Source organism: Plectropomus leopardus, chromosome 2 (assembly GCF_008729295.1).
Source record: "Plectropomus leopardus isolate mb chromosome 2, YSFRI_Pleo_2.0, whole genome shotgun sequence".
Classification (NCBI taxonomy): Eukaryota; Metazoa; Chordata; class Actinopteri; order Perciformes; family Serranidae; genus Plectropomus; species Plectropomus leopardus.
Genome location: NC_056464.1, coordinates 35,341,934 through 35,364,136, shown reverse-complemented (window position 1 = coordinate 35,364,136; position 22,203 = coordinate 35,341,934). Strand labels below are relative to the sequence as shown.

The 22,203-nt window shown below is 40.4% G+C and overlaps 2 protein-coding genes across 2 annotated transcripts; one reads left to right on the top strand and one right to left on the bottom strand.

Moving 5' to 3' along the window:
* Window positions 1-2,876: 2,876 nt before the first annotated feature.
* Window positions 2,877-8,187, bottom strand: LOC121960224 (bromo and FHA domain-containing protein DDB_G0267958-like). Its single transcript, XM_042509858.1, is given in 6 exon segments — window positions 2,877-3,801; window positions 4,259-4,499; window positions 5,387-5,565; window positions 5,697-5,864; window positions 7,293-7,646; window positions 7,648-8,187. Coding segments are annotated over 6 exon segments (1,695 nt in total). The 5' UTR covers window positions 7,927-8,187; the 3' UTR covers window positions 2,877-3,327.
* Window positions 8,188-9,166: 979 nt separating this feature from the next.
* kctd6a (potassium channel tetramerization domain containing 6a) lies at window positions 9,167-20,226 on the top strand. The gene is made up of 6 exons (XM_042497338.1): window positions 9,167-9,274; window positions 13,083-13,176; window positions 14,345-14,514; window positions 16,725-16,977; window positions 19,207-19,365; window positions 19,599-20,226. Exons 2-6 carry the CDS (start codon window positions 13,150-13,152, stop codon window positions 19,707-19,709), a joined length of 720 nt encoding a protein of 239 aa, XP_042353272.1. The 5' UTR covers window positions 9,167-9,274; window positions 13,083-13,149; the 3' UTR covers window positions 19,710-20,226.
* Window positions 20,227-22,203: the final 1,977 nt, after the last annotated feature.

Here is a 22,203-nt window from a genome sequence, read left to right as displayed (position 1 = left end):
GGACGTTCTGCATCAGACTGGTTTAACTGGCCGAATACCACATCTGAGGCCAACAATCAGAAAGCACATCTGGCAGTCCTCCTCCACTCAGACACATAAAAAATAAAACATTTTCTGAAGAAGCTTTGAGAAACTCAAAGAAAAAAAAAAACCCTCGGTACAAATCAAACTATATTTTTACAGCGTCTCCAGTTCAGAAACGTTCAGTTCATCATTTTCTAAACAGGAGAGAAAAGTTCGGCCGTGTTTTTAAATATGGTGTTATTATTAAGTGAAGACCACAGAACAGGATCGCTTAAACTCTTATTTTATTAGTCCTTAATTTCCAAATTATTTCCCAGAAAGAAGTTTGCGATCGGGCTCTAATTATAGGAAAACAGTTCTCTTTTCATGTGTAGATGAATTTTACATCCAGGTTTCTCTCCCACGTTCAGACCCTGCTGTGTTTTTACTGTGAAACCGAGCCACACAAGTTCAGCCAGAACCGGAAATGTACCGACTGAAGAGTCTGTTTTCACTCTCATCAGTAACACGTCGCATCGACCTTTCACTGAAACGATTAGGAAATTACAGACTGCGAAATAAAGTATTACAAAGTGAAAAAAACTACACTCCTAAGATCAATTTTTGAATTCTGAACATCAGAGTCACATTTCTGTCAAAATTTAACTCATACTTTTGACATTTCCCTCAGAGTTCATAGGGGAACTGTGTTTTTTTGTTTTTTTTTCTAAAAATGGCTCTAATGCTGCATTCATTTCATATTAGAGTTAATGTTATTACAGCTTTTACGAATTTTAGATAGCATTCAAGTTATCATCCGGATTGTAATTATGACTAAAAAGCTTTTTTTGTTCTGAAAGTTTTGGATTAAAGGTGTTTAATAATCTGTCTGTTTCTAAAAACGGACGCTTGCTGTCAGGCCGCGTTGGTTTTGATGGTTATTTAGTGGTTATAGCTGTAATGTATTATCAATGAACCGTATTTTTTAACCCTCTCATGACCGACTCTGTAATCATACAACCACTTTGCTCTGTCAAATTACGTCAATGTGACCTGAATGCAGCAGAAAGTCCTCGGCATGATTCAAACTGGTGAGTTCACTGCGGCCAACAAACAATAAAAAACCCACAAAGCACTAAAGTCCAGGTCCTTTTCTCCTGTGTGCCTCTGCTCAGCTCCGTTTCAAACACAAATGTTTCAGTCTGCAAACCGAAACAGCCTCAACAGTTCAGGACATCCACTGTGTTCAAAAATCAAACCACTTTCTGTTTACTTCCTGTTTCTTTGCTTTGTGTCAGAGTCCTGTCGAGAAACTCCAAACTGAAAGAGCAGCAGGGAATTTTAATTGTGAACCCTAATCAACGATTAGACAGTAAATCGCTTTCTACCTCCTGATAACTTCCGTCATTCAGCAGCTGGATAAACGTTGGTGGATATCTCTGGTATTTTGACCTGGACCTGATTTTCCCATGTTTTTGTGTCCAGTGGAGACAAAAATGTTCACGTATGGAGCGAGAGGGCTGCAGGGCAGCTCTGAGAGGTTTACAGCCACTAAAAGTGTTTGTTTTTGCCACTGACGGGCTCAGATTATTGCCAAATCGCCATCATTTCATTTTAGTGTGTATAGATAAAGCAGATTTTCAGTTTTAACTGAATAATTAAGGGTTTATTTAAACCAAACCGGTCTGTTATTATTATAACTGTGGAAAACACGAAGCAGGATGTTTTTTGTGCGTTTTATTTTGTCTCTGTGGACTCACTACACAAAAAGGAGCTTACTCGTTCAACAAAAAGGTTTATTTCTGTAGGATCTTTTCTGTAATGTTACCAAACACCAAAAATAATAATCTGAGTCTGTCACGGGCAAAAAGAAACACTTTTAATGGACGTAAACTGGTCTCCCTCAATACTGAACAAATTTAAAAAGTTATTATTCCCATTAAGGCACAAAATCAATAAAAAGATACCAGGTTGAAAAATACCAAAGTTTTCCTTAAAGTGAGGACTGACTCTTTGCTGAGGTCCTTCACCTGTAACCTACCTGTCAGATATTTGGACATTTCAGAGATTTACTGACGGCTGTAGGTTTTTTGGGTCACTCTGTCTTCCTGAGGCCAAAAATGTGCATTTTTTATCTCTTATATTTCCAGCATGTACTGTTCACTGCAGGGTGGAGCTGTAGTTTAAGACCAGTTCAGACCAAAGATCTGCAAAGAGACGAGTTGAAACCTGCAGTGTGCTGGTCTGCAATGCTCTAAAATCCTGCAAGTTCACAGTGATGCAACTTTTCTCTACAACGCCCTAAATCTGTTGTGTTTTGTGTGCTGTGTTTTTGATGTTAAATTGTGGCTTTATTCTTCTCATAACTTTTTCCTCTGAAATTATGAGTATTCTTGTACATTTTTACAAATTATTACAGCATTATTTGCCAAAAAATGTCACTTTATCCCCAGGTAGATCTTGTACTCCATGGTATGTCCCTAAAGTTAGTACCAAGTAGATTTTAAAGGAAACTACGGGACTTTCGGAGCGACATTTTTCTTGTGCTGTTCTCTGATGTCTTTCACAAGTATTTAGACCTTTGAACCCTGAGAACATTGGTGACATGTCTTTAAAAAACACGGGAAAATGCAATGACAAACTCTGAAATGGTCCACAAATTAGTAGACTTAGCCATTTTTTTCTTTCCTTTTTTTTTAATTTACAGAATTTTTATACATGTTTAAGCATGTTGTCCAAGTCTTATTTGCCTTAATTTTTCTCTTTTTCTTTAACAAATTTTCAGGTAATTTCTTGTAAAAAAAAAAAAATTGTAACCAAATTCTTACTTTTTTTGGTTCATTTCTTCTTTAATTGCTTGTTGCCTTCTTCCCATGTTTTTGAAAGACTTCAAGGCAGTTTTTAAATGTTTCAAAGGGTTATAAAAGTTTAACCAAAAATATGAATGTTGGAAGCATACACAGAGGGTCGAACAAAACTGGAAGTTGGTTCATTTTTAGATTCAGCTACCTTGATTCACACGACCATCAGGGATGAAATTAATGCAGATAATCATGTGATCAATCAGCTGCGGCCGTTTTGCTGTTTGACTCAGTTTCAGTGGACCACTTTTGTGTTTCTGGGCTCAAATTAACTCATTTCTGATTTTAATTTTAATGTCAAAATGAAAAATTGTAACTAAAGCTCTCAGTTTCCCTCCACAGTTGCTGAACTACATTTCCCAGAATCCCTCTCAACACCCCCCAGAGAAGACGGCGGGACCACTGTCCTGCTCTCTGATTGGAGGCGGGACCTGTTGAGTTTGTGGGCGGAGCCTGCAGAGTCTTAGGGAGCTGACAGATCAGATCGTCCAACTTCTGAGTGTCCCTTCAGCAGGCCGAGCCTCACCACCACCACCCTCCTCTTCTTCTGCTCAGACCCTTCATCCTCCTCCTCCTCCTCCTCCCTCTCCTTCACCTTCCGTTTCCCTCTCTCCTTCCTCTTCTCCTCCTTCCTCTGTTTCTTCGCCTTCTTCTTCCTCCTCTTCTTCTCCTCCACTGCCTGCGTCTCCACATCGTCCTCTTCCACTCCGACCTGCACCTCTACCTCTTGCACTTCTTCCTGCTCAACCACCATTTCCATCTCCTCCTCCTCCTCCTCCTCCTCTTCTTCTTCATCATCCTCATCCTCTTCTTCTCCTACCTCTTCCTCCTCCTCCTCTTCCTCTTCTTCTTCCTCCTCGATATCCTCCTCCTCCACGTCTGACATGTCTTCTGCTTTCATGTGGTCTTGTTTCATCTGTCGTCCGTTTTGTGTCGCCTGACAGAAACAAAAAGGTGAGAAACAAAAGTCAGGTTTTCCTCTCAGGGCTCATTTATACTCGACGTCAGACTCGGACACAGACGGAGTCCACTGTCTGAACTCTGCGTTCACTTCGTCCATATTTGGGCAAAGCAGGGCAGTACCACCGGGATCGTGGCGGCAGAGTGGCGAAATTAAAGTGAGATACGACCGCAGGAGACGAGGACATTTTAAAAACAGAGCGAAGTTGCTATTATGACTTACTGACATCACACTCGCATCTTTACCGTGTTAAATCAGGACAAAACATCTCCTGGGAGATGAGAACTTCTGTTCTGCTTCCTTCTTCTCTTGTTAATATTTTATTGGATGTGTTCGCGGCAACATTTGAATTGTGCAAACACATGAAAATGTGAAGCTACTGCCAATATTTGTTAACCGTGTTGGTTTTTGAGCCGATGTTCGTGATACTCACCGTCTTCTTGCTGTTTCGCAGCCGGTGCAGCAGTAACCTGACGGTGTCTTTGTTCTGACACAGTCCCATCGTGTTGAGGGCGTCCAGAGCAGCGCCTGAGCAGCCCTGCAGACGCAGCTCTGCCCCCAGAGCGGCCTGCAGGAAGTTGTTCTTCCAGATGTTCCTGGTAAAGAGCGGGATGGAGAGCGCCACCACGGCACGGCGCTCCAGCAGCGTCTGGGCCTGGTCCTCCGACAGCGGGCTGCCATAGAAACAGAGCAGACGGTCATCAGATCGCTGACGAAGGTATGACTAGACCCACCCCGCATGCTCAGTTCAGTCAAGTACAGTAACTGAACTACTGTCCTCGTCCCAGAATACAAGCAGCAGGAGCGAATCGATGTACTGGTGGATGTCGGTGACGATATGCCGCCTTTCAGCTTGTTGCTTTGACCCTGTGGTTTACCTGTTACGTCACAGACGCAAGTTAGCAAACAGGTTAAACGTTATACCGTGAAAACACGAACTTTTCAGCGCTGTACATGTCGTGTGTACTCTATGCTTTACTTGGTACCTTCGTCTTGTTTTGTTTTTTCCCCCTTCTTGTTCTTCGAGTGTTTTCCGGGATTTATCTTTGAATTTATGCTGTTTAAATTTCGGGTCAAAGCCCGGCCCGGGGACTATGTGCAGAAGCCGGTTCAGGTCCGGCTGAGGCGTTTACAAGACAATTAACCCCCAACCTCATTATCTAGGTGTGTTAGTACAACTTTTTGAAATTTCAGAAGTTTCAGTCCAACTAAAATGTTATTCGCAGTAACAGAATAATTCAACCTTTTCTCTTTTTTAAGTGTTTTTTGGCTTTTTGCCTTTATTAGAATAGGAGAACTTAAGTGTGAAAGGGGAAGCAGCAAATGGTCAAAGCGGAGTCAAACTCGCGGCCGCTGCAGTGAGGACTCTGTCCTCGGGCGCCCACTTTACCAGGTGAACTAATGGGCGGCTCAATAATTTAACTTCTTCTATTACCGTGTAAACATACTGACTGAAAAACCTGAAAGAAATCATCAACAGCAGCAGGATTCCTTAACTTTTTGTCGCGCGTTAAAGCTCTGGACCGTGTCGACTGACCAGCGTGTCCTGACTCAGACTTACTGTCCGCTCTTGGAGAGAGAGTTGATGTCGGGGAACAGTGAGGTGAGGCAGGTGGTGACGAGGGGAGCGTGGTCCTGGGCCCAGTTCAGACAGCGTCTCCAGGGGAAGGACGACAGCGGCTTCCTGCTCGACACCTTCTGATGGAAGGGATTGTCCGTCTGCCGCGTCAGCGCCTTCATCTGCACCGACACCAGGAAACACATCGTGCAGTGAGTACGTAATAATGAAAAAAACAAGTGTTACGTTCTGCATGAAGACTTTAAGCAGGGTATGTTTGTCCTGGTGGACCAGGAGGGACATCTGTCCTCACCTCCTCTTTCAGCTGTCTGCTCCAGAACTCCATCATGGGCTTCCGGGCTCCTTTGGCGGACCAGAGCATTTTGAAAGCGGCCTTGTAGCAGGACTTGCTCACCAGCTGTGCTGCTTTGCTCTTCTTCCCCATCCTGCGACCTTTCATCTTCTTGTCTCTCGACTCCGACTGCAGTCACCAAGGACACAAACAGAAGACATCAGACACTCTTAACGCGTCCACCTAACGAAACGCGATCACATCAGTGGCTCTGAGCCGTCAGCCTCTCCTGAGATGTGGAACTTATTTTCTGATCCAATCAAAGACGGTAATCAGAGGTGACAAATCTCTGCATTTGATTAGTACCATGAAAGCCAGAATATGTCAGTATACGGTATTCTCATTTTTATTTTCCATCAGTTTGTATTTTCACATATATATAGCACATGGACATTTGTTTTGTTTTGTAGAGTGCAAAGAGATAAAACTTGATTAGGATTCAGAAATGTCTTTGCAACTGGAGAATAAGGTTAAAAATCTGGACAGAATAATTTTGCGTTTAGACGGACGAAAGAGTAAATAAGCATTCTGGAAATGCATTTAAAAACAAAATCAAATATTGTTTATCAGGATTTCATCACCCAGCAATGTGAATTGAGTGAAAATGTATTTAATGTCCAGTGTGTAGGATTCAGGGGGATTTATCGTCAGAAATTGAATATAATGTGAAGTGTATTTTTTCTTTAGTTTATAAAAATCAGAAAAGTTGTTAATGTCTACGATGTTGCACCACCATGTTTCTACAGCAGCCCAGAAGCGACTGACCAATCACGGACTCTACAGAGGGCCATTATCATTTTCAAGTTGGCCATCGTAGTTAAACAATCAGTACGTTTACACGATGTTAGAAAAAGACGAATTATTGTTAGTCTGACTAATACTGGATTTTTTAAAATGTATGTAAACACGTTAGTCTGACTGAAGTCTTACTAAGTTGAATTTCTTGAATCGGACTTGGCGTTCAGTGCGTGCTTCACAGTCCCAACGCTGGGCTTTGATCTGGAAGTTGAGCAGCATAAATTTATAAAAGAAAGCCGAAAAAGCAAGATGGAAAACAAAACAAGACAAAGGTACAAATTAAAGCTTAAGATTCGCACAAAAAATGTACGGTGCAAAAAAAAGTACGTTTTCACTGTTCGACATGCAACCAGTTTGCCGCTTTCTAACTTGTTTGGTATGTGACTTAGCAGGTCAACTGGAAGAAGGTTCAACGGTGGAGTCGGACATACTTCTGTCAATAAACCGATTTTCTCCCGGTGCTTGTATACAGCGACACGGACAGTAGTCTTATTGAACGGCCTAATCGAGCTGTGACCGAAGCTCGACTAAACTGTGCATGTAATCGTACTGAATCAACACTGAGGAAATTCTTACACAGAAAAGTTTCAGCTGGATGCAATCTGCAGTCCTCACCACTAGATGTCACTGAATTGCACACATCGGACCTTTAATAAAACTGTATGCAGTGCAGAGACTATCTGAGGCTAAAATCCCAGAATCGGCTGCACGGTGATATCACTGTTATCAGTATATCGTGATACTATCAGTCACACATACCGGTTTTGTCTGAGGCGGTTTCAGCCACAGGGTCCTCTTCCCGCTCTGTTTGCGTTTACATTTGCTCCTGATGACCTGCGCGCAGGTCTCACACAGGAAAGACTTCTCGTGCACGGTGATGTCCGGGAAGGCCCACTGCACCGTGTCCGGGCTGGAGAAGGTGTACACCGCCCTCCGGTTGAAGCTGCGGCCCTGCCGCTCAAACTCAGACTTACAGGCGGAGCAGTACCTGTCCTCGGGCCGCTTCGGACGCTTTCGGCCACCTCGGTTAGTGGGGGCGGAGGGGACCACAGAGAGCACCGTGGCTTCTGTCTTTGGGGGGTCCTCCTCGGTCTGCGGTGGAAAAGACTCCACCAACATCGTTTCCACCGGGACAGTCCACCTCCGCTCCCACGGCGGGCTCGGGGAGCTCCACCGGCAGAGCGGGCTGCTGTCCCGGCGTGCTGTGCTGCTCTGCCGCTGTGGTGAAGCTCCCCTGCGGGGTGACCCCTCCGTCTACCGCCGGTGGACCCGAGGGGGAGGACGCCTCCGTGGAAGTTAAGTTACCGGCCTCGGGGTGGGCATAGTCGTGCTCGGATGGAGGGCCAGTCTCCTCCTCGTTCCCCGCGTTAGTCTCGGTGTTTTCACTCGCCATGATGAGCGGAGGGTCTCCGGTTTTAGTCAACAGTCGAGATGCGCAGAAAGAGAAACTCTCTCAGGTCATCGCTGTTCACGGAGCTAACGGAGCAAGCTAACCCTGGAGCCCGCCAGAATAAAACCAGCACCTCCACACGGATCTCTGACTGTAAAAACTCCCCTCAACACTTCAGCGATCTGTGCAGCGGCGTTACTTAAATATCACAAAGCAGCGGAGACGAAACACAGAGATTTTTCAGTATGAACAGCTCCAGATCAGACACACAAAACAAACACAGAAGATGCGACCAGGAGGAAGTAGCCGCTAATAAAACAGTAAAGTTTCCGTGTTTATATGAACCGGCAGACTGCTGGCGCCCCCAGGAGGTGGGAGGTAGGTACTACACGTGAGGTGGCTGCTGTAAACATACACAGTCCTGCACATAAAATACAAAAATCAGAAGCATAACTGAGCTAAAGGCTAAAATCAGGTAACAAAAAAATATTTTGTTAATCAATAAAATTAACATCTCATGTTTTAAGCCTTTGTATGAAAAAAAAACAACTGTGAGGATTTTTCTGATTTTCATAGTAAATTAAATATTTTGTGATAATCTTAAGTGCTTCAGTGGAGGTTTTTGTGAATAGTATTCATACATTTAATCTATATCCAGGTATACACGGTTAAAAATGTAGAGGTATATTATGTTTCTCATCATACTTAAGAAATTAAGTCTGAAATGTCCAATGTTAACTTTAAGAAAGGCTATAAATGATTTTTTTTGCAGTCAACTTAAAAAAATATATTTTAGGGGAATTTGGGATTTTAACAACTAAGATAAGGTTTGTATTTTATAATTAAAACAAATAAATTATATTATTATAATTATTGCATTGGCTAATTCCAGTGTTTCTAGACTGGACTATATTTAAATTAAAATATTTTTTGTTTTATTGTTTTCCCTCAGGCTTTGAAACAACTAGAATTTCATTCTTTTTAGTATTTATTTTTTTTTACTATTTGCATTTTTTTATATAGGCTACAAAATATCAGTACAACAATCCAATGTATACATTCTCCCACGAACAAAAACAAAAGCTTCAAACAAGAATTCAGTTATGTAGCATCACAGAGATAAAGTTAAGGTTTGAAGTAAATACATTATTTCTTATAACACATGAATTAAAGTGTATTTATATTTGACCAAAATACGTATTTATGACGTCTTATTTTGACAGGTCGTGCCGGAAGTGTCTGTCTGGCTGACAGAGCTGCAGCTGATGGATGTAAATGAGGATGTTGGCTGATTAGGAGCTTTAACCTCCACCTTTATTGTGTCAAAGCACCAGAGATGGAGCAGTTATAGGTAAGACCGGACTGACTTTTACATTTATTTTTTTTTTTAACCCGTTAAAACAAGTGTATGACGTCTTCTTTGTAAACACATCCTGCTAACTAGCGAGCTAACCGCAGCGAGATTAGCTTCATTCACATGGAGAGAGACAGCAGCAGCTAATTATCACACAGCAGGTTTTTTAGATAATCACCTCCAGGTGTTTCTGAGAAGTGTTAAAATTATGTGTTAATGTGTAAAAACGGCGGAAACGTTGTGCGATATTACACAGTCAAGTTCACCACCGTCAGCCTCTAAAAAGATCATATTTACATCCTCTGACTCAGTGTCAACAACATCTGTGTGTATTTGTGCTACTTTTGGTTTTTCAGGTGGTACCCAAAAATATGGTAACTCATCCAGATTTTGACAATTTTGCACAAGTCTGGATTTTTTAATGAAGAAAATATACAAAAACAGACAATAAAAAACAAAGTAATAATCACAAACAATGAGTAATATAAAAAATATACAAAAACAGACAATAAAAAACAAAGTAATAATCACAAACAATGAGTAATATAAAGCAAAAAAATGTCCAAATACAAAATGACTTGCTATAACATATTCCAAAGGGAGTAAGAAGAAGTGAAAACCCACCCCTTCCCCATTTGTTATTGAAATAACTCGCTTCCTTATTCATTTAAACCTATACTCTAAGTAATTAAATATAAATATACACCCAAATACTCAAAATATAATTTCTAGTTTTTCATCATTATTAAATTTATACATTTTTTCATTATTTACAGACAAAAAGAGAAAGATAAAGCAGGAAAAAAATAACCAAAACAGTAGCTCTTTAACTTTCGTTTTAATACGTTATGTTAAACTGGTTTATGTCTGGACATTGCTTTATAGCTCTGGTGGTTCAAAAACTGTATGATTTGAAATCCAATTTTCCCCTTAAATTGTAACCACCTGCTCAAAAACTGCACAATTTGTGATATTTTCTTGAAGTAGGATCTTTTTAGCCTTAAACATTATTTGTGCTGTAATTAAACCATATCTGTAAATTTTAATAGTTTTGACTATAATACTGGATTAATTTATAACTTGACTTCATAGTTTAAAAAAATCCTTTTGCCCTATAGCACCCAATAATGTAATAATTTGCTGAAAATGTAATAAAATTGGCTCTTAACCTGACTGCAAATGTAATGAAACCTCATGAATTTATAACTTCACTAATAGTAATGTAATAAAAAGTCCAGACTGATGTTGTTTTAAAAAGATTTGATAATGTTATACCCCTCAGATGTTTCTTTTTCTTTCAAAGCAAACAATGTAGAGACTAGGGACAGCTGCAACACTCTTTGCATTTCTCTAAGTTACTGTAGTGTGCCCCGGAGATTATATTTTTCTGTAGGCTGACATGAAAACTAGCTTCACCCTGGTCCCAATGTCAAAAAGCCAGTGGGATTTTGGGTTATTGCAGAAGATAAGATACGATTAGCCTTCGTTGTTTCCCTTATGAGAAATTTGTCTTGGATGTTGGAAAAATGCAGACAACACAGCCACATACATATACAGTCAAATTACAGTTAACTCACAGTACCCCCCCCCACCCCCCCAAACCCACAGTGGTCTGAGCCCAGGTGTTTGAACAGATGCTTTACCTAAAATAAGTACTCTACATCAGATATTGGACAATTAATGCCCTACAAACGTTTATGATTTGTTTTGTTCAGCAACATAATCTTAACAACTTAACACCACTTTTAGGATTTCTGAAGCCTAAACGTAAAAAGCTAATGTTAGGCTAAAAACAAACTTTACCATTGTCACATGACCTCATGACGCCACTAAAGCAAGGTCATAAAGCCAAGTCTCATTTAGCCGCTTAATATTAACCGCCTTTTTTAAGACACATAAAAGCTTCAAAGTTCACAATTTTGGTATTTACTGATGTATTTTGTGTTGTAGAAAACAATGTGAAAGTCTCTGAAGCTTGTGTTAACCACAGATCTTATTTCAGGCTTCCAACCAAAAACCCATTAAAAAAAATCCACAGACTTTGAGACGAGGGAATTGGGGACTCTATGATGCTAACTCACGTCAGAGTTTTAGGACTCATTACTGGGGTACTCTATTGCTTTTGATTGTACAGGTGTACCCAAAAAACTACACTGTTCTTCATATGTGGATAACTGAGTTATTCAGATTACAATGTTTTAAAGATTTTGGTTCTTCAAAGATGGCGTAATTTATACCCTGACTGTTGTCATAGCAACAAATCCTAATGCCCTATCCTGCAAAAGAGTAGAGTTATTGACAGTCAGCTGGATCATGACCCAGACAGTTTATTTTGAACTAGGGATGGATATCACAATATACTTACAATGTCTTTGTCATGATACAATATTATAAAGATTTTAAACGTGTTGCGATATGCTGAATATCATGATATGTATTGCATTTTATTACCTTTTTTCAGGCTGCACTTTATGTACTAAAAAGAAAAACTTTGCTGTTTTATCTAATAAGATAAAGTTTCAGTCAGTATATCTCACTTCAGTCACTTTATCTGTATCTCTCTTTAACTGTATCTGCTTGACTGAAAAGTTGCCAGAAGTTTTTATTTGTATTTCAAACAGTGATATATATTCATATAACGAAAAAAACATGTGACCATGCGAAAACATTGCAATGCAATGTATTGATTACCCTTCCCTAACCCCAACTGTGAATCTAAATCCAAAGTAATATTCAAATGCAAATGGCTTACTTTTTATGCTTCGTCGCCGGGAATAGTCAAGGCCGTCTGCATTATGTTTTTGGGTTGTCTATTCATCCGTACGACCCATATTTGTGAAAGTGATAGCTTGACAACACCTCAAGGAAATTTCTTCAGATTTGACACAAACATTCACTTGGACCCAACGATGAGCTGATTAGAATTTGGTGTTCGAAGGTCAAGGTCACTTGATAGTGACCTTGCATTCCTCTCATTCTTGTAAACGTAATATCTGAAGAAGTTTCCTAAAAATTTGGCACAAACGTCCACTTGGATTCAAGAATGGCCTGAGGTCACTGTGACCTCTTAAAACATGTTTCTGGCAACAACTCAAGAATTCATGCGCTCAAATTTCACATAAATGTTTAACAGGATGGATTGATGAAGTGCTGACATTTTATATCCCAGAGGTCAAAGGTCAACTGTGATATCATAAAAACACTTTTCTGGCCATAACTCAGGAACAGAAGGGGAGACATTTGGTCAGACACTAAATTGGTGACACTGATGTTGAAAACTGTGCTGATTGTATAGATCTTCTATTTTCATGGATGGTTATAATAAAAATAATAATAATAATAATAATGGATTTTATTTGTAATGCACTTTATATTTGAAACAAATCTCAGAGTGCTTATGTAGGCATGGTGTTTAGAAAAAGAAGATTGCATGCAATAAAAAACAGTCTTTGGTTCTGCTGCATTAATTTTGATCCTTTTTCAAAAACATAATGAATCAAGAATATTTTATACTCAATTTGCAATACGCTGAATAAAAATTGAATTTGAGATGAATCTAGAGATTTCCAACACTGAAAACCACAGCTGAGCCAGATTTGTTATGTACCATTGACTCTCAGCTCGTTAAAATGCTGTGTGAGGGCCACAGCTCCTCCTCCGGTTTCTCATTGGCTGGCAGTCTACGGACACATCAGGGACACCAGACTAATCAGCCAGATGATGTCTGGACCATGGCAACGAAGCGTCAGCTGGCTGCCTATTTCCATGGCAACCATCTCACAAGCTGTCCGTCCTCTTGTTGCAGGTGTTGGTGGAAATGATCTTCTCAACAGTCTGACCTGCAGAAAAAAAACGCCAGCCCAGCGCTGCAGATGGAGAATGGAGATCTGGGTCACATGGTGTGTGTGTGTGTGTGTGCACGAGCGTGCATGTGTGTTTGTGTTTTGGTTTTTTCTGCAGACATTTTTCTGTGTGAACTGTTTCGCTTCCTGGCAGTTGAATGATGTCTGACATTTGAATGATGGCACATGCTTCATACTGCAGTGCGTGCGTGCGTGTGCGTGCGTGTGTGCGCGCGCGCGCGCGCGCGTGTGTGTGTATCATTGTACATCTATCTCTGTGAAGACCACTGACTATACAAAGATAAACTACAAGACACCTCCCCAAAAGTGAAGCCAAAACATCTTGAATGCCCCCTGGTGGCTGGCTGCAGTATAGGCCATAAACCCCGCCCCTTTCAAGTTAGTGTATAGGAGATGGACCAAACTAAAAACTCAAAGTACACGTACCAAAGATGAATTCTTTATTTTAAAGTAGTTCTTTTAATGGTAATGTTTTTTCAAGTGTTATTTTTTTCTGATAAATTTAGTTTTAATTAGTTATTTGATGCTATAAAAACGGTGTGTGCCTGCAGTTAATGGTGCCGCTCGTGGTCGGTCAGACGACAGGAACTTATTACCGCAGAGATCGCTACTGCAAATATTCTGACTCAAATTACAGCATCAGAGCAAGATGGCACCTGTTTGTTTTTGATAGGAGGAGACCTCTGTAAATAATTCGGCTTCCAGTAAAAACTTCCTGAATTTCTGGATCTTAGTTATCAGAGGAAATAATTGAGTATATATTAGCGGATGCTGGACCAGCAACAGCTTCAGAGAAACACTGAACACTTAAGGAGTTTTAACAGGAGACATTTCAGCTGGTTGCAACCTGCAATCCTCACCACTAGATGTCACTAAATCCCACACTGAACCTTCCAGGGTAAAAGCCATGAACTGCATCTTGTTTCGAAAATCAAAATATAAAAACGGTTTCGATTTCAAATATAGGGTTTATTTATAAAAAATAATGCATGCTTAATGCCAAAAATTTGCTACACATGCTGGGTTGAAAATATATGTAAAATAAACATGTTTAAACAGGATTTATTTTGAATTTACATCACAATGAGAATAAAAGGTGTCAGGTGTGTTATCATCACAGAGTTCGACTGGCCAAGTTCATTTGCCAAAGATCGCATATTCGTCCTTCAGCGTTGTCTCTGTCTGCTGTTCCTGCTCTGTCCAGATGGGGGAGCTAGTGACTCTGAACGTGGGCGGCTGCGTGTACAGCACGTCTCTGTCCACGCTGCAGCGCTACCCAGACTCCATGCTGGGAGCCATGTTTCGAGGAGACCTCCCCACCGTCAGAGACGCGCACGGAAACTACTTCATCGACCGCGACGGCCCGCTGTTTCGGTGAGTGTGTGTCCATGTGGCAGAATTATGCTTGAATAATAAAATTTGTAGCCAGCTGAACAAAAGCATTACATGCAGTTTATTGTAGAAAACTTTGTCCTAAGTACGCTGCGCTAAACCGAACGTAAATCATTTATTCTGTTTGGATTATCTTTGTGAGTTTGTGACAGAGATGCTTACATGAAAAATTTTTACAAGCAAAACAAACTACTTTTATTTACATCAACAAATCCTGTGTGAAGAGTCAAATAAACAATGAATGTATCTACTAGTAAGTATTATCTGTATACGCATCTTCTTCCTCTGTGTCGCAGAAATCCTTTGTGCTGCAAAAACTATTTAAAAACACATCAGTGAGCCACACGGTTGCGTTGGGTGAGATGTTCCCTAAATTACCATGAAGACACACATTGTATTTTATTTTGACTCAGTTCCACATACACCGTCCTGCTGCCCCAGATACTCACTAGAGCATCAAAAATAGTCCCTACCAAATGCACTATTTAATCCTGTTCGAGTGACGATGGTTAAACCAACAGTGTCCAGCTAGTTAAGGAAGTGACTGAGCCGCTTTTAGAAATTATATATTAATGAGCTGTTTTAAAGATTTTCAGTAGGAATAAATGAGCTCGTGGCTAAAGGCCCAGACACACCAAACCGACATCAACTTACCAGCGGCAATGGAAGCCGAATGTGTCGCCTCATGTCGCCGCGTTTTGGACAAAAGTCACTTGAACACAGCCAGCCAGCATGTTCGCTCTGTGCCTGTGTGAGAGGAAATATCCCTCCATACAGCAGACGGCGGTCTGTAATCATCACTTCTTTAAGGGGAAACCAGAAGACTGTCTCAACGCTAATAAGCTACTTATATCAACAGCATAATCAAATGTTGAAAGAACAAAGCATATTTACTGTACTGAAAAATAACACAAACCATCAGGAGACATTTCGGCCAAAGAACTCAAAGAAAATAATGTTACCTTATATAATAATGATAATGATCATTTTATTTATATAGCACCTTTAAAAACAGTTGTTCACAAAGTGCTTTGACAGACAAAACAAAGGCAGAAACTCAGGAAATAATAAAATAAACATTAGAAAATGAACAGAAAGGTCGATAAAAGCAAAAAAAAGTATACGTATACAGATTCTCAACAAAGTATTAGATTAATAAAATCTTTGAAAATCTAATCTAAATGCAATTAAAAATGCATAATAAAAATAATAAAATAAAACATAAATAAAATAAGTATACGAAATCACATCAGTGGGGATAAAACAAAGATAAGAAGATAAAAACATGAATAAAAAATGGATGAACAATTTAAAACATGAAAAGATGGTCAGAACACGACATCAGAAGGATAAGGAACGGATAAAGCGAGTAAGTGCAGCAAAATGAATGAATAGAGGAAGAGAGATGTAAATAAATAAAACACAAATAAATAAATAAATAAAGGTGACATCATAAAAGCAAGTCTGTAAAAGTGATTTTAAAGATGTCAGCAAGTTTGTTTTGGTCTCTCGCCCTCTTGACTTAAGTCTTTTATTTACTTTGCTCACTTTTTTATCAGCTGAGCTGAACTGCCAAACATTTAATTCACCGACAGTTCGCCTCTCTGCAGTACATTTAACATGCTGAATCGCCCCAAAAAAATCTTATGAGGGTCAAGAGTGCAGGACACACAGCAGCGACTAGTGCGACAGACGCTCACCGACAGCCCAACATTAACCGACGACTGTCGGCTTGTTGTGCTTGTTGTTTGTTTTGGTCTTTTCATGGAATTTGTTAATAAAAAAAAATAATAATAGAATAGATAGACGTGTGGTAATGATCTATACATCTACATAAACACTACGCCACTTTGCACACAGTAGTATATTGTGATTTTTATTCTGTCTAAATTATTTTATGAGCCATTTATTTATTAATAGTTTTCTGGAACAAACGTTGTATGTTTAGTTTGTTTTGCACTGCACGTGGAGCCACGTCTGAGACGACTTTCTGTCACAACAGACAATAAAGTTTTCCGAATCTCAATCTGAAATGTCAGAAAAATTGAAACAAACTTTTCTCACTGTGGCGTCGTACAGCGGTTCTCTCCCCTTCCAACTGACTTTAACGGACTCTCAGAGATCTCAGAGACTCAACAGATTCATTAGCTCAGCGGTCTGAACTGATCCCGTCTCTGTTTCTGCTGTTTCAGCTACATCCTCAACTTCCTGCGGACGTCAGAGCTGACGCTGCCGTGCGACTTCAAGGAGACAGAGCTGCTCAGGAAGGAGGCTGACTTCTATCAGATCGAGCCCCTGATCCAGTGCCTGGGAGACCCCAAACCCCTGCTGCCCTACCCCACAGACACCTACGAGGAGGTGGTGGAGCTGTCCAGCACCAGGAAGCTGTCCAAATACTCCAACCCTGTCGCAGTTATCATCACCCAGCTCACCATCACCACCAAGGTCAGTGGGAAGAGATCTGGTTAGTGTAGATACAGATACTGTATATATATATATATATATATATATATATATATATATATATATATATATGTATATATGTATGTATAATAGCATAAATTATTGTTTAATCAGTTTACAGTAAAACTTCAAATAAAAGCCTAGTCCCAATTAGACAGTATTAACAGCACAGTAAACAAGAGAGATGCAAAACAAAAGAGATCAGTAGCTGCAGAAGACTGTTTCTGAAAAAGCTCAGGAAAATGTCCAGGGAACTGTTTTCATTATTATTATGATTATATGTTTACAATTATTTTAAAGAATTATGATAATTTGAAAGATTTTTTAAAGGTAATTTCTTACTTTATTTTATTTTATTTTTATTTTTTTACTTTAAAAAACTGGCAGTTTTTAGGTAATTTTCTTGTACTTGGGTCATTTATTCTCTTGTTGCTCATTACCTTCTTTCCATGTTTTTGAAATAGATAAATAAAGCCAATTTGCCCAGGGTAAAATAAATAATTTGATTGTTTTTCCCATCTTTGCAGAGTAACAGTTTTGTGTGAAAGGAATTAAAAGCCCTCCCCATAGAGACGCATGTCCCAAATATCAGCCCGTTAGGGTCAATGATTTAAGCAAATAATAGCCCGAACGATGATTAGTCCAGTTTTGGTTAGCACGTGCCCCCTCTAGCTTTACTTCCCTTTATTAAAATGACAGGAGTGACTCTTCTCTGAGGAATGCAGAGGAGGACGGGGGAGGGCTTTTGTTTATCGCTCACACCTCTACACATGTCCGGCAGAGTTTGTGAGAGACGGGATCCTGTTTTTTCACATACCGAGAATAAGTCCATTACCTGAATGACACACGTTCTGCTCCAAAATTCAGAAATCAGCTCCTTTTATTTTTTATTTTAGGATCAAAAGTGTGTTTGATGCTGCGGTGTATGTCTCTGGAACGTAGACGTATGAGCAGCTATCAGGTTATTGTGAAGTCCCAAGATCGTAAATTGGGCCTCCTGTCTCTCCCTTTTCCTTTAACTTCACTTTGAGACTCCACAGGCCCACACACACACACACACACACACACACACACACACAAAGGTTTTCAAAACAAATTTTAGCTGGTCTTGCTAGAAGGAGAACATCAAAGTATAAAATATGTCATTTCCCGTTGCGAGTAGGGGGCACTATAATGAAATTGTTACATAGATGATGTCCTTGGTTTTAACTCTCATCAAACATGAAGTTTGCGTTAGATTTTACTATCTGCGGGGAGTTACACTCCAATTCCTGTTTTGTGGTGAAACAAATATTTGAGGCCTCACCAAACTCACACATTTCAACGAAAACTCAAGCTTTTTTTCATGTCGAAGGTTGCACAATCCCTAAGTGCGCTGTTTTTGTGCCGCTTAAGACTTTTAACGATTGGAAATGACTGATCCTCCTTTTATTGACATTTCTATATTTTAATGGTTGACCAAGCTCACCCCTTTTATTGACACTTTTACTGTTGATCACGATTGCTTTTAATCAAGTTTGGTTGTGTGCTGCTATGATGTTCTCTTTGCCTGTTTATTGTATTTTTAATTGTTTTGTTTTTTCCCCTCTTGAGGGACAATCTCTGAACTGAACTGAGCTGAAGGTCTTTAAATGGTACTGACAAAATTTTAAGTCAATTGGATCAAATCTCTAGCAGGAGTTTGTTAAGGTATGACCCCTGAAAATGGTCAAAAATAAACAAAAATTGCACAGAAAATTCAAAATGGCAGACTTCCTGGTAAGTTTAGGGTATTGCTCCAAGAGCCGTTTTTGTACGTCTTGGGATGTTACATGTACCTCCAGTTTTCATACATCCAGGTGAAACTTAACGCCATCAGCCATGCTCGTGCCAAAGGCGTTGAATATCAAATTTTCACCATTTCCGATAAATGTCCAAAGTTATGAATTTTCAAGCACCTTTTTCCTCAAAAATACAATTAATTGTGCAAAATAATAATTACACCCTTCGTTCCTGCCATTCAGTGTTTGGGCCCTTAATACATGTTTTAAACTCACTAAACTTTTGCACATAAGATTTTATTTGCTGTAAATTTGTCTTCTTGATTTAATTGATCTGTTGTTCTTTAACTCTGTTTAGGAAGGTGACCTTGTATTATTATTGTCATTATTATTATTAATATGAAATGTACACTGTCACACAAGTCTTTTTTTATTTTTATTTCATTTTTAGGTCCATTCAATGTTGGAGTCCATCTCCTCCAGTTTCACAAAGTGGAACAAACACATGATGGACACCAGAGACTACCAGGTGTCCTTCACCTTCGGACCATGTGACCACCAACAAGAAGTCAGCCTGCGTGTGCATCTGCTCGACTTCATCTCCAAATCTGTAGGTGCTCTGATCTGGTCTGTGTAAAATTTATCTTCCTGATAGACAAAACTGTTCAGATGTCGGAGTACTTTTGCTTCTGACATCAACACCAATAATATAAGTATTGTATGCTAAAAAGCATCAACCATGAGTGGATTGAACAACACAGCACATTTCAAAATCACAGCTAATGGCAAAATTTGAATTTATGTGGTGATATGACTCATTTTGATCGTCTTGTTTTTTTTCAGGGCTTCACAATTCGCAATACACGCGTTCATCACATGAGCGAACGGGCCAATGAGAACACAGTGGAGCATCACTGGACGTTCTGCAGAAGAGCTCGCAAATTTGACGACTGACAGATAAACTGATGGATGGACTTACTGACAAACAGATGCCGTCAGCGTGACTGCAGACAGACAGAGAGAGACGTGTTGGTGGAGCTTTTCTTTGTTATTTGTTAATGTTTTGTATTATGTTGTTTTTAACGCATAATGATGTTTTTTTTTAACTGAGATAATTTTTTGACCAGTGTTCCTTAAGTATTCCTTTAAATTGATGAAAGGAGCTGTATTACTGTTGAGGTACTACTACAGCTAAAAGTGTGAAAATGAAATACCAGGTCCCGTTTGAGTAATATATGTTTGAACTTAAAGACTTAGCAGATGACAAGTCACTGAGGATGTTTGCTTGCTGATTTGACTGGCCAAACTTCCTCCTCTCTTCATCGTATCGCCAGAATCTCTGTATCATCTGTCTTCATGAATGAGAAGGAAGTTTATTGTGATGCTACAGCGTCTGCCACTTGGTGTAATTTTTAACAGCTTGTCATCTAAATGCATAGTTGGCCATAAACAGAATGTGAATTTGCAAACAGTGGATGAGCCTACTTTTGTAATACAAAACTTAACATTTAGTGAGACTTGGGCCTGATCCAGATCTGGAGAAATACAAGCATAACAGTTGGTCGGTATGCTCACAAACTTAAAGCCAATCAAAGATCTGCTTCATGGGGGTGCCACAGTGACACCTCCACATTCACACCAACATCAGCCCCCACATTTGTTTAAATGGGATCACTGTGTAACACAGCAGGGATCCTGACAGCCAAACTCCTGCAAAAGACACAGTAGTGTCAACTTTTGCAGCCACGAAAGGTGCTGCATTGGCCAGTTACATAATAAGCGCACATTCCTGGTAGATTACACCGCAATGCAATGGTTAATCTCTTGAATGTGGAGACGGGAAATAAAATTATTGTCACAGTGATAACCATAGTTATCTATGGTGGCACCTGAGGGTCAAAACACTGCGACATTTCACAAAACACAACATTTTACAAAATTCTACATTTCATAAAATACCAAAATTTCAGAAAACAGCATTATTTAATAAAACATTACAACATTTCGCAAAACACAACATTAAACAAAAACACAACGCAAATAATTTTCATCCACCTATCAGGGGCCAGATCATGGTGGCAGCAGGTTGAGCAAAATATTCCAGATGTCCTTCTCCAGAGCAACACTTACCAGCTTCTTCTTCAGGATTCAAAGGCGTTCCCAAGTCAGATGAAATATTTAATCCCTCCTTCATGGTCTGGCTCTGTCCCCTGCTACCAGCTGGACGTGCCCTGAAAACCTCTAACAGGAGGCATCCAGGAGGCATCCTGATTACATGCCAAAAATTTCCTCAACTGACCCTTTTTGACACAAAGGAGCAGCAGCTCTACCCTGAACTCACTACAAATTTCTAAGCTCCTTGCCCTATCTTAAAGGCTGGGCCTAGCCATTCTGTGGAGAAAATTAATTTCATTACACAGAGCTGATCAGCATAGGTGAGGGTTGGGATGTAGTTGGAACAGTAAATCGAAAGCTTTTCCTTCTGGCTCAGCTCCTTCCTCACCACAACAGTCAGACGCAGCACCAACATCACTGTGGAACCACGCCAAATCGCCTATCCATCTCATGCTCCATTTTATTCTCACTCATGAGCAAGACCATAAGATACCTGATTGGAGCAGTAACTCTCCCCCAACCCTAAGAGAGCAATCCAGCTCCTGGTAGGGTCTCCTGGGGCAAAGTGGGCCCAGGGGAGGGGCCAGACTAAGAGCAGAATCTCTGAGGGGGGGGATTGGGTTCATTGTGTGCTGGGCTGCATGCAGGGGACCCAAGAGTGCTGACCCCTGGAACCACAGGAGGCCATCAGGCTAGGTTGAGGGGGTCTCTAGAAGCAGCAGACAAGAAGGTTGATCTAAAGGGCTGAACTGCAGTAATTGCCAAAGCAAAAGTCCAGTTGTAGTTCGGAGAGGCTATGGAGCAGGACTTTCGGTTGGCCTAAAAGAGGTTTTGGCTCACTGTTAGATGCCTCAGGAAGGAAAAGCAGGGCTTGTTCCTCATGGAAGGAAAACTGCTGTCCTGGACTGGGGGTTATGTTGAAGGATGTAAGGAACACTTTGAGGAACTCCTTGACCCGGCCATCATGCCCTCAATGGAGGAGGCAGAGTCCGAAGACTGGGCAGGACACTTGCCTATGTCCCTGGCAGAGGTCGCTGAGGTTGTCAAAAATCGCCTCTGCTGAAAGGCGCCAGGTGTGGATGAGATTCGCCCTAAGAGGAGTATCTCCAAGTCTGAGGCCATTGATTTCTGCCTGAAAATTTCTCTTGTTTGCTCCCTGCAACTGTCTCAGTAGCAGCAGAAGCCTGCCATGGCCAGCATGTGCTATGTAGTAAAATCCTTGATGGAGGCAGTGAAGGCCCCTTGGCATCTTTACCTTATAATGTGTCCTAGCTGGTTCTCAGCCCCTCTACAGCATCCTATCACCCAGACGCAAACTGTCAAGCATCAACCA